Source organism: Leptodactylus fuscus, chromosome 7 (assembly GCF_031893055.1).
Source record: "Leptodactylus fuscus isolate aLepFus1 chromosome 7, aLepFus1.hap2, whole genome shotgun sequence".
In the NCBI taxonomy this organism is placed as follows: Eukaryota; Metazoa; Chordata; class Amphibia; order Anura; family Leptodactylidae; genus Leptodactylus; species Leptodactylus fuscus.
In genome coordinates, this window is record NC_134271.1 from 155,533,567 (window position 1) to 155,545,883 (window position 12,317).

The following is a 12,317-nucleotide window of genomic DNA, read 5'->3' on the forward strand; positions in this document are numbered from 1 at the left end:
TGGGGGTAACCAGAGGGGGAGATTAAACCGGGGGTAAGCAGAGGGGGACATTAAACCGGGGGTAACCAGAGGGGGACATTAAACCGGGGGTAACCAGAGGGGGACATTAAACCGGGGGTAACCAGAGGGGGTGATTAAACTGGGGGTAACCAGAGGGGGACATTAAACTGGGGGTAACCAGAGGGGGAGATTAAACTGGGGGTAACCAGAGGGGGACATTAAACTGGGGGTAACCAGAGGGGGACATTAAACTGGGGGTAACCAGAGGGGGACATTAAACTGGGGGCCGGCTATGTAGCGTGTCGGCTACGTCCATTCATTTCAATGATTCAATGATGATTTCAATCGGCTGATCCGAACAGTACTCGCTCATCTCTAATGCTAATTAATTGAATGTTGATAAATTTAGTCACACTATATTATTATTATTATTATTATTATTATTATTATTATTTATTTATTTATTTATATATATAGAACCATTAATTCCATGGTGCTTTACATTTGGGGGTTACATACAATACACAGAATATACAGGTAGATATAATGCTAACAATGACCGACTGGCACAGTGGGGTAGAGGGCCCTGCCTGCGAGGGCTTACAATCTATATATATATACAGTATATATATATATATATATATATATATATATATATATATATATAAATATATATATATATATGCGCTTACTATTAATATTGTGATGCTTGAAACAGGCTCTTTGAGCCAAAATGTTGCCGCATGAGGCAATAATCCTCCTCCACTTTTTTTACCACATACTCTTTGGTGTGCCTACTGATTTTTGGAGTTATATTGAACGGGACAGATCCTTTTCCCATTGGTGAGCTCCCTATGCCTATACTTGTGCGGTCTTATATTTTTTGTCTGGTCTATCTAAACCAAATAGGTGGTCTATTTAAAGGGGTTCCCACTTTGGTTGGATAAGGAGGTGGTCTACTTTTAGAGATTTCAGCTTCCATACAGTATAATAAGAGGAATATACAGTAGATCACTGAAGTGATTGGTATATAAGAAGGGGGATCTTCTCAGATGGGTGGTCTTATGGGGAGGTTTCACTGTAAAAGTTTGTGCCTTTTGCTAAAATGCAAAAAGAACTGGAAAAATTGAATCTCAGCCATTACAGACCATAGGATGGAGTTCTGGAGTAACCTGTAACTATAACACACGATATCACCAGTAACCTGTTCCTATAACACATGATATCACCAGTAACCTGTTCCTATAACACACGATATCATCAGTAACCTGTTCCTATAACACACGATATCACCGGTAACCTGTTCCTATAACACGATATCACCTGTAACCTGTTCCTATAACACACGATATCACCGGTAACCTGTTCCTATAACACACGATATCACATGGGGCTCTTGTATATAATCAAAAAATGAACAGGAGAGATAAGGATGGCACTGCTAATGACACATGTATAAGGATCAAATCCAAGATGAATGAATATATACACAAGGAGACGACCAATATGAATAATAAAGTCTGGGGGTGCTCAGCATCCAAATAGTATAATCTGGAAAACCAAGTAGAAGGAAAAGTAGGAAGGGCACTCACCCATAGACGAATATCTTCTAAAAGGCATCCTTTATTAGGGAAAATTGGCAATAAAAAACAACCATCAGGGAGGGAAAAGACAGCAAATGTGGCGTAGAAAAAGGTTATTTTTCTACGCCACATTTGCTGTCTTTTCCCTCCCTGATGGTTGTTTTTTATTGCCAATTTTCCCTAATAAAGGATGCCTTTTAGAAGATATTCGTCTATGGGTGAGTGCCCTTCCTACTTTTCCTTCTACTTTGCTCTTGTATATAATACTGATATTTCTTCTCACCTCCAGATCTGGGATATTTCGGGATTTCAGCTCGCTCAGTAGTGATATAGGACTCCTCAGGTTCTCCACAACGTAGAGCAGATCATCCTGGAAATATCCATACGTCATCCTCAGGACATGATCTTTATGCTGACCAAGCTGCTGGTGAAATTTCCGGGTCTCATCATCTAGGACATGAAGGAGACACAAGAATGAAATCTTCTAGGACATGGAGAAGACTTGGCAGCATTGTATGGAGAATATTCCTGTCCTGGATCATTCTAGACCAGGGGTAGGTAACACATGGGGTAGGTAGGTAACCTTTTTGTACAGCATTGCGTTTTAAGTTAAATAAAACACAGATGAGGTCCACGGAGTGCAGCGAATAATTGTAAGGATGATGCCCCCCATACTGAAGTCATAGACCACAGACCATAACACAGAAGTGCTGCCACCAGATGCTTCTGGAAACATGTGGTTACTGCTATTTCCCAAGGGAGGTGACCGGGGAAAAATGCCAATTGTGGCACTTGTGCTGGAGGTTGCTGACCCCTGTCCTAGAAGGCTCTACTAACAACAATGCACAAACAAAGGACATTATTCTTTTTTTTTTTTTTTTTTTTTTCAAAAATTTTTATTTGAAAATTGAGTGTTACAACATAGGAATAGATCAACTTCAGGTATAATCTGCACATGAAATGTACAAGTAATACAAAAGAGTAAATCATAAATAACTTTACATGGCTCAACGGGATAACAACAGATGAATGTCGTCGCTAGAAAGGAAGTTTCATATGCCAAGGGAAATGGAGCACAGATGCAAAGAAGGGAGAGTTGTTATCGGGGGGAATAATATATGTAACCAGGGCTTGATAGGGAGTTATGAGAGAGAGAAAAGGGGGGTATTTTAAGAGACCGGTGAGTATTTAATATTAGCATGGAAGGGAAGCAAATCTAGTCTGGGAGTTCGGGTGAATGTAGTAGAGAGAGAGAGTGGGAGATTAGAAAGTTATGGTGAGGAGAGAGGGATTGGAGTGAGGTCTGAGCCCACTGGGACCACATAAAAGGAAGGAGGAATCAGTAAGCTAGTCCCTTCCACAAGCGCTCACAAGGTCAACTTTTGCCAGGGAGACCACAGTTTCACAAATTTATCATGTCTCCTGTCTTTCCAGCTGGAGAGTTCTTCAAATCTCATGATTTGATTCATCTTTTCAATCCATTCCTCTTTGGTCGGGGGGGATGGATCCAACCATTTCCTCGGAATTAGAGAATTAGCGGCTGCTATCATATGGGAAACGAAGTTTGTGTTTGATGGTTTATATTCCAGGGTGGGAAGAGAGAGAAAGATCATCTCAGGTGTGAGTGAGAGGTTGGAGTTTGTACATTTGCGAATTGTTGATTGTATGTGTTCCCAGAAGCGTTGAATGTTAGGACATTGCCACAAGATATGCATGAGAGAACCTACTTGACTGTGGCATCTCCAGCATTTATCTAAATTGGATAATTTCATTCTATATAGCCATTCTGGTGTGTGGTACCATCTGGTGAGCAATTTATAATGATTTTCTTGTAATCTTACACAAGCTGAAAAACCGTGGGCGTGCGAGAGAACTGAGGAGACTTGTTCGTCGGATAATGTGAGTTGTAGGTCTGTTTCCCATGATGAGAGGTATGCTGTTTTAGAGATCTTAGGTGGGTTAACATATTTGGAGAGGACGTGGGAGGTTTTACGGAGGGATTTATTGTTAGCGGCAATTGCCCTTTCAAAGGGGGTGAAAGTCTTCCTGACTGAGTGGGTTCAAAACCAATTTTGAGCCGTCAGATGAAGGTGTGCCTTGCTTAGAAAGTCCATGGTTTCTGTAAGGGCTAGAGCGACCAGTTTAGATAATTCTGGGTTCCCTTCCTCATTAAGAATATCAAACGCTTCGTGATAGGAAAGTTTATTCCAAAGAGAAGACTGGGTGGGTCTGTTTCTATTTTCCCAGAACGGAATTGTGCCCAGTGGAGTAAGGGGTGAGATATCTGGTGCCAAAGTGTCTGAGAGGGAGCTCCAAGTTTCAGCTGCTCCAAGGAGCAGTTGGTCCACATCTTTAGATTTGTGGCCTGGTTTAGAGTGGAGCCATAATTCAGCTAAAGACTCGGGACCAAAAGTATTTAATGACATCAAAAAAACAGTGGATTGGCTTTAGGATTGGCCAGCTCTATCCAGCGTTTTAGCTGGACCGCTTTGTAGTACTCTTTAATGTCTGGGAGCCCTATGCCCCCTGCATATTTCTTCTTCATCAGTAGTGTCAGGGGAAGACGGGGTCGCCTGGATTTCCAGAGAAAGCTCGTGAAGAGGGATCTCATTGATCTGAAGAAGGACGGCGGTAGGCGGATTGGGATCATGTGTAGGCGATACAAGATCGTAGGCAAAGCGTAGGCTTGGAGCAAGCTCCGTCTGCCAAACCAAGAAAATGGGAGAGAAGTGTAGGAGTTTAGTTTGGCTTTAATCTCCGACAGTAAGGAGAGAAAGTTTTCTTCGAACAATAGGCGTGGGTCGGCTGTCAATTTAATGCCCAAGTATTTTACCGATTTGGACGTCCATTTAAAGGGAAATAATCGTTGTAGTGAGGCCAGTCTGTGTTTAGGAAGGTTTATGTTTAAAACTTCAGATTTTTCCAGGTTAATTTTATAACCCGAGATATCCATATAAGGTTAATGCTTCAAGTATTTTGGGCAGTCCTATTTCAGGGTTCGTTACCAGAAAAAGGACATTGTCTGCGAAGGCTGCTGAATTTAGAGTGAATTGACCGATTTTTAAGCCAGCTATATCTGGGTGTGATCTAATATATTGTAGGAGGGGTTCTAGAGTAAGAATAAAGAGGGAGGGAGAGAGAGGACACCCCTGTCTCGTCCCATTATGTATGTCAAAGTGTGGAGTGAGTGTATCATTTACTTTAAGGCGGGCGTGGGGTTGGTCATAGAGAGTGAATATCGCCGAGGCGAATTGGGTTGGAAAATTGAATTTATGAAGGACCGATTTCATGAAACTCCAATTGACTCGGTCAAACGCCTTTTCAGCGTCAAGGCTAAGTAGGGCAAGTTTCGTGTCTGTTTTCCTGGCAAAAGAGATTGCGTGAAGCAGTCGGTGAGCGTTGTCCTTTCCCTCTCTTTCCAAAACAAATCCTGATTGTTCTGGATGTAGAAGGGTCGGAATTAGGTGTCGTATCCTGAGGGCTAAAACTTTCGCCCATATCTTGAGGTCTAGATTTAAGAGGGAAATCGGTCTGTAGCTGCCGCAGTCAGCTGGGTCTTTGCCGTCTTTTGGTAGGAGAGTAATATGAGCCTCTTGTGTTTGTCGAGGAAGAAGGGTGCCTGAGAGGAGGGTGTTGAGAGATCGAGCTAGGTGGGGCACTAACTCTGATTGGAAGGTTTTGTAATAGTGCAATGGAAGCCCGTCAGGAACTGGGCTTTTTCCGGTCGGAAAAGAGCGAAGTGCGGTCACTATTTCTTGATGGGAGATGGGATCCAAGAGACCCATGGCCTCCTCATCCGTTAGCGTGGGAAGTGTGATTGAATTCAAAAACGAGACAGTCTGTGACTCCTTCAAGTCTTTATCGGCTGTCGAGTCTAGCTTGTTCAAATTATATAGTTCAGAGTAAAAAGAGAGAAAAGCAGATGCTATATCCGGCGTGGATGTGAGGCGTTTGCCTTGTCTATCTTTAATGTGAGAGATGAAGCATTTTGTTTTACGTTTGTGGAGCATGGAGGTCATGAGTTTCCCCACCCTGTCCCCGTGGGCGTAAAGTTTATGTTGGTAGTGTAGGTAATATTTGGCTGACCGTGCATTAAGGAAGTTTTTGAGCTGTTCTCTCAATTCTTGAAGTGAACCTTGGAGCGGGAGTCGTTTACTAATTTTCCTGATTCGTTCGATAGAGGCAATGTCTGCCAGTAGTTTGTCTAGGACAGCCTGTGAATCTTTTTTGATTTTAGAGGCCAGAGAGATCAATTCACCTCTCATTACTGCTTTGTGTGCTTCCCATGTTATGGTCGGGCACGTATCTGGGTTCGAATTAATGGTAAAATATTCCTTGAGTTTAGAACTGAGGAGAGAAAATGAGTCAGGATTATCTAAAAGTGTCTCATTAAGTCTCCAACACCAGTCCCTCCTAGGTAGCTGGTTCAATGAGATAGATGTCCAAACTGGTGCATGATCTGATACTGTGATATAGTCTATACAAGCTCTTTTGGCAGAGGGTAACAGAGTATCAGACACAAAAATGTAATCTAGCCTCTGGTAGGACTGTCTGGGGTTGGAGAAGAATGAATAGTCTTTGGTTGAGGGGTTGAGGGTTCTCCAAATGTCTGTCAATTTCATATCTCTAAACGTTTGCAGTAGCTTGCCTAAGGCTTTTTGTCTAGTGCTGGAGGTTCCCGAAGAGGAGTCTAATAGGGGATTGAGCGTGAGATTAAGATCTCCGGCCAGTATTACCTGACCACAAGCAAAAAGCTCCACCGTTTGTAACGCATTTATGATCCATTGGACTTGATTTTTGTTTGGGGCATATATGTTAACTAGGGTGTATGGGTGTGTAGCTATTTTGCCCTTAACCATGAGAAGACGTCCTTCCGAATCTTCATATTTATGTGTAAGCTCAAACGGGACCGAATGGTGCAAGAAAATGGACACTCCAGCGGTTGATTTTACTGGGTTGGTTGAATGAAAGACTAGAGGATATGTGTTAGGGAATGATTTGGGAAGTTTGTCCTTTTTGAAATGTGTTTCCTGGAGGAATATCACTTGTGAGTGTAGTTTCTTAAGGATTGTGTAGATCTGTGAGCGCTTGTTTGGGGAATTGAGACCTTGGGCATTGAATGTGGTGAATGTTAGGTCCACCATTATTCCTGCGGTCGTCTGTAGGAGGCCGCGGTAAGAGACACTTCAGGTATGTGGTCCCAGTGGGCCCAGAGGAGTAAGGTAGTAGGGTAAAGAGTAAGTAGGGGAGAAAGTGATGAGGGTTGGTGTAGATGGGGAGAAGAACGGCTATCAGGGTTCTATCTAATGATAGAGTGGCGAATGAGTGAGAAAGAGGAGTAGGAGTAGTTAAGGGTGTGTCTGTCTAGTTTTGGAAAAGGGGGGATGAGGGAGTATGGGGGCCTACAAGGATGGTTAGGCAGAAGCGGCTGCTTTGTAAAAGAAGAAGGGGGAGAGGGTGAGCGGGTGGGGTAGTAGTATTTTTGGGTGAGTAGGGAGGAAAGAGTTCACCAGTTATATGTCACAAAATATAGGTGGGTTAAAAGTGGGGTGTAATCGAGTAGGAGTATGAGTCAATGACTGAGCCTATAGTGCATCGACTCTGTGAAATGCTATAGTCTTGTTTCAGACTTAGCGTGTGTGGGGATTCGGATGTGTAAGCCTAATCGAGACGGCCTTCACTCAGGTCTTCCGGTGAGAAAGGGGTATGACCAATCAATTTGAATCGCCCAAAGGTGGGAGCAAAAATAAGCAATGGAAATTGGTGCCGTGGTCTGGTGGATGTTGGTATGAATGTGTATATGTCGTTTGGTAGTGTTAGTGTATGAGTGTAGGTGTATGGTATATTAGGAGGTGAGATGAAAGAGGCAGGATCGGAGAATAGGAGGAGGTATGTGTGGAGCGTAAGTGTATCAGTAAAGATATTACCATTAGCATGGAAAATGAGATAACATAGGAAGGGCAATAACATATAAAATTGAGGAACCACAGCAAAACATAACCATGTCCAACCAATAAAGCAACTGTTATACAATCTACTTATATAACTAAACCATTGTAACAATCTGGGGTGTTAATGTCTCCGGGTAGGGAGTCTTTTACATCTTCGGGTCACTTGCAGTAAGTTAACTACTTATAGCTAGAACCAGAGGGTTCAGTACTGTACATAGGGGGGGAGGGGGGGGGGGGAGGCAAGGGAGAGTATGTAGGGAGAGGAGGGTGGGGGATGGTAGATGATATGAAGTATGAAGTGGAGAAGGGCAAAAAGAGGGAAGGTGGATGCGGCCGGTTCCTGTTACCATGGGGGTGTAGAGGAAAAGTAGAACTGTGGGAAATAGGATGGAGAGATATGAGTGAGTGTTGCGGAGCCGTACGGTATGATCATCTCCATTATCACATATATCATAGCTGTGTGATGAACAGCGCCGTTATAGAGAGTAATGTCATAGTCTTTCTAACAGTTCTGCCATATATGGTGAACAGATCACTCCCATCCCTGTAATAGGGTCTAGGACCCGACCGCCACCCGAGGTCCCGGGGCCCGGCCTAGTTCAGCAAGGACCCCGAGAACCCGGGCAGGGGCCAGGGCCCCAAGAATACAAATAATACGCATAATAGGAAAAGCAGTCAGGAAAACATGCTATTTTTGACAGTAAGCTACAGAGTGTGAGGTCAGCCAACCTGATCCCGAACGGTGGTGATTGTGAGAGTCCAGCTAGTCGCAGGTTGCGGCAAGAGATTGCACGTCCTCCGTGTAGAAGCCAATCTCCTTAGCAATAAAGGAGTCTTGCAGGGCAGTGGTCCTGTGAGGGAGGGGGGCAGGTAAGTCCAGACAGGGGTTAGGATAAGGACTAGAGATGAGCGAACACTAAAATGTTCGAGGTTCGAAATTCGATTCGAACAGCCGCTCAATGTTCGTGTGTTCGAACGGGTTTCGAACCCCATTATAGTCTATGGGGAACAGATACTCGTTAAGGGGGAAACCCAAATCCGTGTCTGGAGGGTCACCAAGTCCACTATGACACCCCAGGAAATGATGCCAACACCTCTGGAATGACACTGGGACAGCAGGGGAAGCATGTCTGGGGGCATCTAACACACCAAAGACCCTCTATTACCCCAACATCACAGCCTAACAACTACACACTTTACACACTCAATACCACCTCTCTGACAGTAGGAAAACACCTTGAAACATGTGTATTTGGCACTTGCAGTGAGGAGAGCTTGTCACCAGCAGTGAATTTGGCCCTTGTAGTAAGTTGAGGTTGGCACCAACATTTGTTTTGAAAATCAGGGTGGATTGAGCCTCTAACCAGCAGAGTTTGGGCAAATTCATGGTGGAGGGAGCCTCTAAAAACCCCAGTTTGGACCAATTCATGGTGAAGGGAGCCTCTAACCAGCCCAGTTTGGGCAAATTCATGGTGGAGGGAGCCTCTAAAAAACCCAGTTTGGACCAATTCATGGTGGAGGGAGCCTCTAACCAGCCCAGTTTGGGCAAATTCATGGTGGAGGGAGCCTCTAAACAGCCCAGTTTGGGCAAATTCATGGTGGAGGGAGCCTCTAACCAGCCCAGTTTGGACCAATTAATGGTGGAGGGAGCCTCTAACCAGCCCAGTTTGGACCAATTAATGGTGGAGGGAGCCTCTAACCAGCCCAGTTTGGACCAATTAATGGTGGAGGGAGCCTCTAACCAGCCCAGTTTGGACCAATTAATGGTGGAGGGAGCCTCTAACCAGCCCAGTTTGGACCAATTAATGGTGGAGGGAGCCTCTAACCACCCCAGTTTGGACCAATTCATGGTGGAGGGAGCCTCTAACCAGCCCAGTTTGGACCAATTCATGGTGGAGGGAGCCTCTAAAAAACCCAGTTTGGACCAATTCATGGTGGAGGGAGCCTCTAAACAGCCCAGTTTGGGCAAATTCATGGTGGAGGGAGCCTCTAAAAAACCCAGTTTGGACCAATTCATGGTGGAGGGAGCCTCTAACCAGCCCAGTTTGGACCAATTAATGGTGGAGGGAGCCTCTAAACAGCCAAGTTTGGACCAATTCATGGTGGAGGGAGCCTCTAAAAACCCCAGTTTGGACCAATTCATGGTGGAGGGAGCCTCTAACCAGCCCAGTTTGGACCAATTAATGGTGGAGGGAGCCTCTAACCAGCCCAGTTTGGACCAATTAATGGTGGAGGGAGCCTCTAACCACCCCAGTTTGGACCAATTCATGGTGGAGGGAGCCTCTAAACAGCCAAGTTTGGACCAATTCATGGTGAAGGGAGCCTCTAAAAACCCGTTTGGACCAATTCATGGTGGAGGGAGCCTCTAACCAGCCCAGTTTGGGCAAATTCATGGTGGAGGGAGCCTCTAAACAGCCCAGTTTGGGCAAATTCATGGTGGAGGGAGCCTCTAACCAGCCCAGTTTGGACCAATTAATGGTGGAGGGAGCCTCTAACCAGCCCAGTTTGGACCAATTAATGGTGGAGGGAGCCTCTAACCACCCCAGTTTGGACCAATTCATGGTGGAGGGAGCCTCTAAACAGCCAAGTTTGGACCAATTCATGGTGGAGGGAGCCTCTAAAAACCCCAGTTTGGACCAATTCATGGTGGAGGGAGCCTCTAACCAGCCCAGTTTGGACCAATTAATGGTGGAGGGAGCCTCTAAACAGCCAAGTTTTGGGAAATTCATGGTGGAGGGAGCCTCTAACCAGCCCAGTTTGGACCAATTCATGGTGGAGGGAGCCTCTAAACAGCCCAGTTTGGGCAAATTCATGGTGGAGGGAGCCTCTAAAAAACCCAGTTTGGACCAATTCATGGTGGAGGGAGCCTCTAACCAGCCCAGTTTGGACCAATTAATGGTGGAGGGAGCCTCTAACCAGCCCAGTTTGGACCAATTAATGGTGGAGGGAGCCTCTAACCACCCCAGTTTGGACCAATTCATGGTGGAGGGAGCCTCTAAACAGCCAAGTTTGGACCAATTCATGGTGGAGGGAGCCTCTAAAAACCCCAGTTTGGACCAATTCATGGTGGAGGGAGCCTCTAACCAGCCCAGTTTGGGCAAATTCATGGTGGAGGGAGCCTCTAAACAGCCCAGTTTGGGCAAATTCATGGTGGAGGGAGCCTCTAACCAGCCCAGTTTGGACCAATTAATGGTGGAGGGAGCCTCTAACCAGCCCAGTTTGGACCAATTAATGGTGGAGGGAGCCTCTAACCAGCCCAGTTTGGACCAATTAATGGTGGAGGGAGCCTCTAACCACCCCAGTTTGGACCAATTCATGGTGGAGGGAGCCTCTAACCAGCCCAGTTTGGACCAATTCATGGTGGAGGGAGCCTCTAAAAAACCCAGTTTGGACCAATTCATGGTGGAGGGAGCCTCTAAACAGCCCAGTTTGGGCAAATTCATGGTGGAGGGAGCCTCTAAACAGCCCAGTTTGGGCAAATTCATGGTGGAGGGAGCCTCTAACCAGCCCAGTTTGGACCAATTAATGGTGGAGGGAGCCTCTAACCAGCCCAGTTTGGACCAATTCATGGTGGAGGGAGCCTCTAAACAGCCCAGTTTGGGCAAATTCATGGTGGAAGGAGCCTCTAACCAGCAGAGTTGTGGGAAAGCAGGGTGGAGGGAGCCTCTAACCAGCAGAGTTGGTGGAAATCAGGGTGGAGGGAGCCTCTAACCAGCAGAGTTGGGGGAAATCATGTTGGAGGGAGCCTAGTATTAGCAGAATTGTGCAACGCTTATGGTGGATGAGTATGAGGATGCGGAGGAATTGGAGAGGTTGAGTACAGACATGGAGTTTCATGTTGGGGTGCTTTACACAGGTGGGCACAAAAATGAAGGCTCTATCCAGTGGTGGTTCATTTTTATCAAAGTGAGCCGGTCGGCACTCTCAGCTGACAGACGGGTGCGCTTGTCAGTGATGATGCCACCGGCTGCACTGAACACCCTCTCAGATAGGACGCTGGCGGCAGGACAGGACAGCACCTCCAAGGCATATAGGGCAAGTTCAAGCCACAGGTCCAACTTCGACACCCAATACGTGTAGGGCGCAGAGGGGTCGGAGAGGACAGGGCTGTGGTCGGAAAGGTATTCCCGCAACATGCGCCTATACTTCTCACGCCTGGTGACACTAGGACCCTCCGTGGCGGCACTTTGGCGAGGGGGTGCCATCAAGGTGTCCCAGACCTTAGACAGTGTGCCCCTCATTTGTGTGGACCGGTGAGAACTTGGTTGCCTACTGGAGGAACTGCCCTCCCTGCCGCCAACGTCACATGCTGGAAACATCTCCATCATATTCTGCACCAATTGCCTGTGGCAAGCATTGATGCGATTGGCCCTCCCCTCTACCGGAATAAAAGACGAGATGTTGTTTTTATACCGGGGGTCAAGGATAGCAAAGATCCAGTACTGGTTGTCCTCCATGATTTTGACAATACGCTTGTCGGTTGTAAAGCACCCCAACATGAACTCAGCCATGTCTGCCACAGTGTTAGTTGGCATGACTCCTCTGGCCCCACCGGAAAGTTCAATCTCCATTTCCTCCTCATCCTCCATGTCTACCCATCCGCGCTGCAACAATGGGACGATTCGAAGTTGCCCGGAAGCCTCCTGTATCACCATCACATCATCGGACAACTCTTCTTCCTCCTCCTCCTCCTCCTCCTCCTCCTCCTCCATTAAACGCAGTGAAGCGGACAGATGTGTGGACCTACTCTCCAGCTGTGACGGATCGGATGCTATCCCTAACT

At 46.2% G+C, this 12,317-nt stretch overlaps 1 protein-coding gene across 1 annotated transcript in view; it reads left to right on the forward strand.

Annotated features, from left to right (window-relative positions):
* Positions 1–12,317, forward strand: part of LOC142214655 (NACHT, LRR and PYD domains-containing protein 12-like) — a gene marked incomplete at its 3' end in the record, with an annotated part of 792,298 nt that overhangs the window by 230,087 nt on the left and 549,894 nt on the right. The window contains exon 17 of the mRNA XM_075283595.1: positions 6,060–6,092. Coding sequence (XP_075139696.1) covers positions 6,060–6,092 — 33 coding nt within the window. The remainder of the gene's footprint in view (positions 1–6,059; positions 6,093–12,317) is intronic.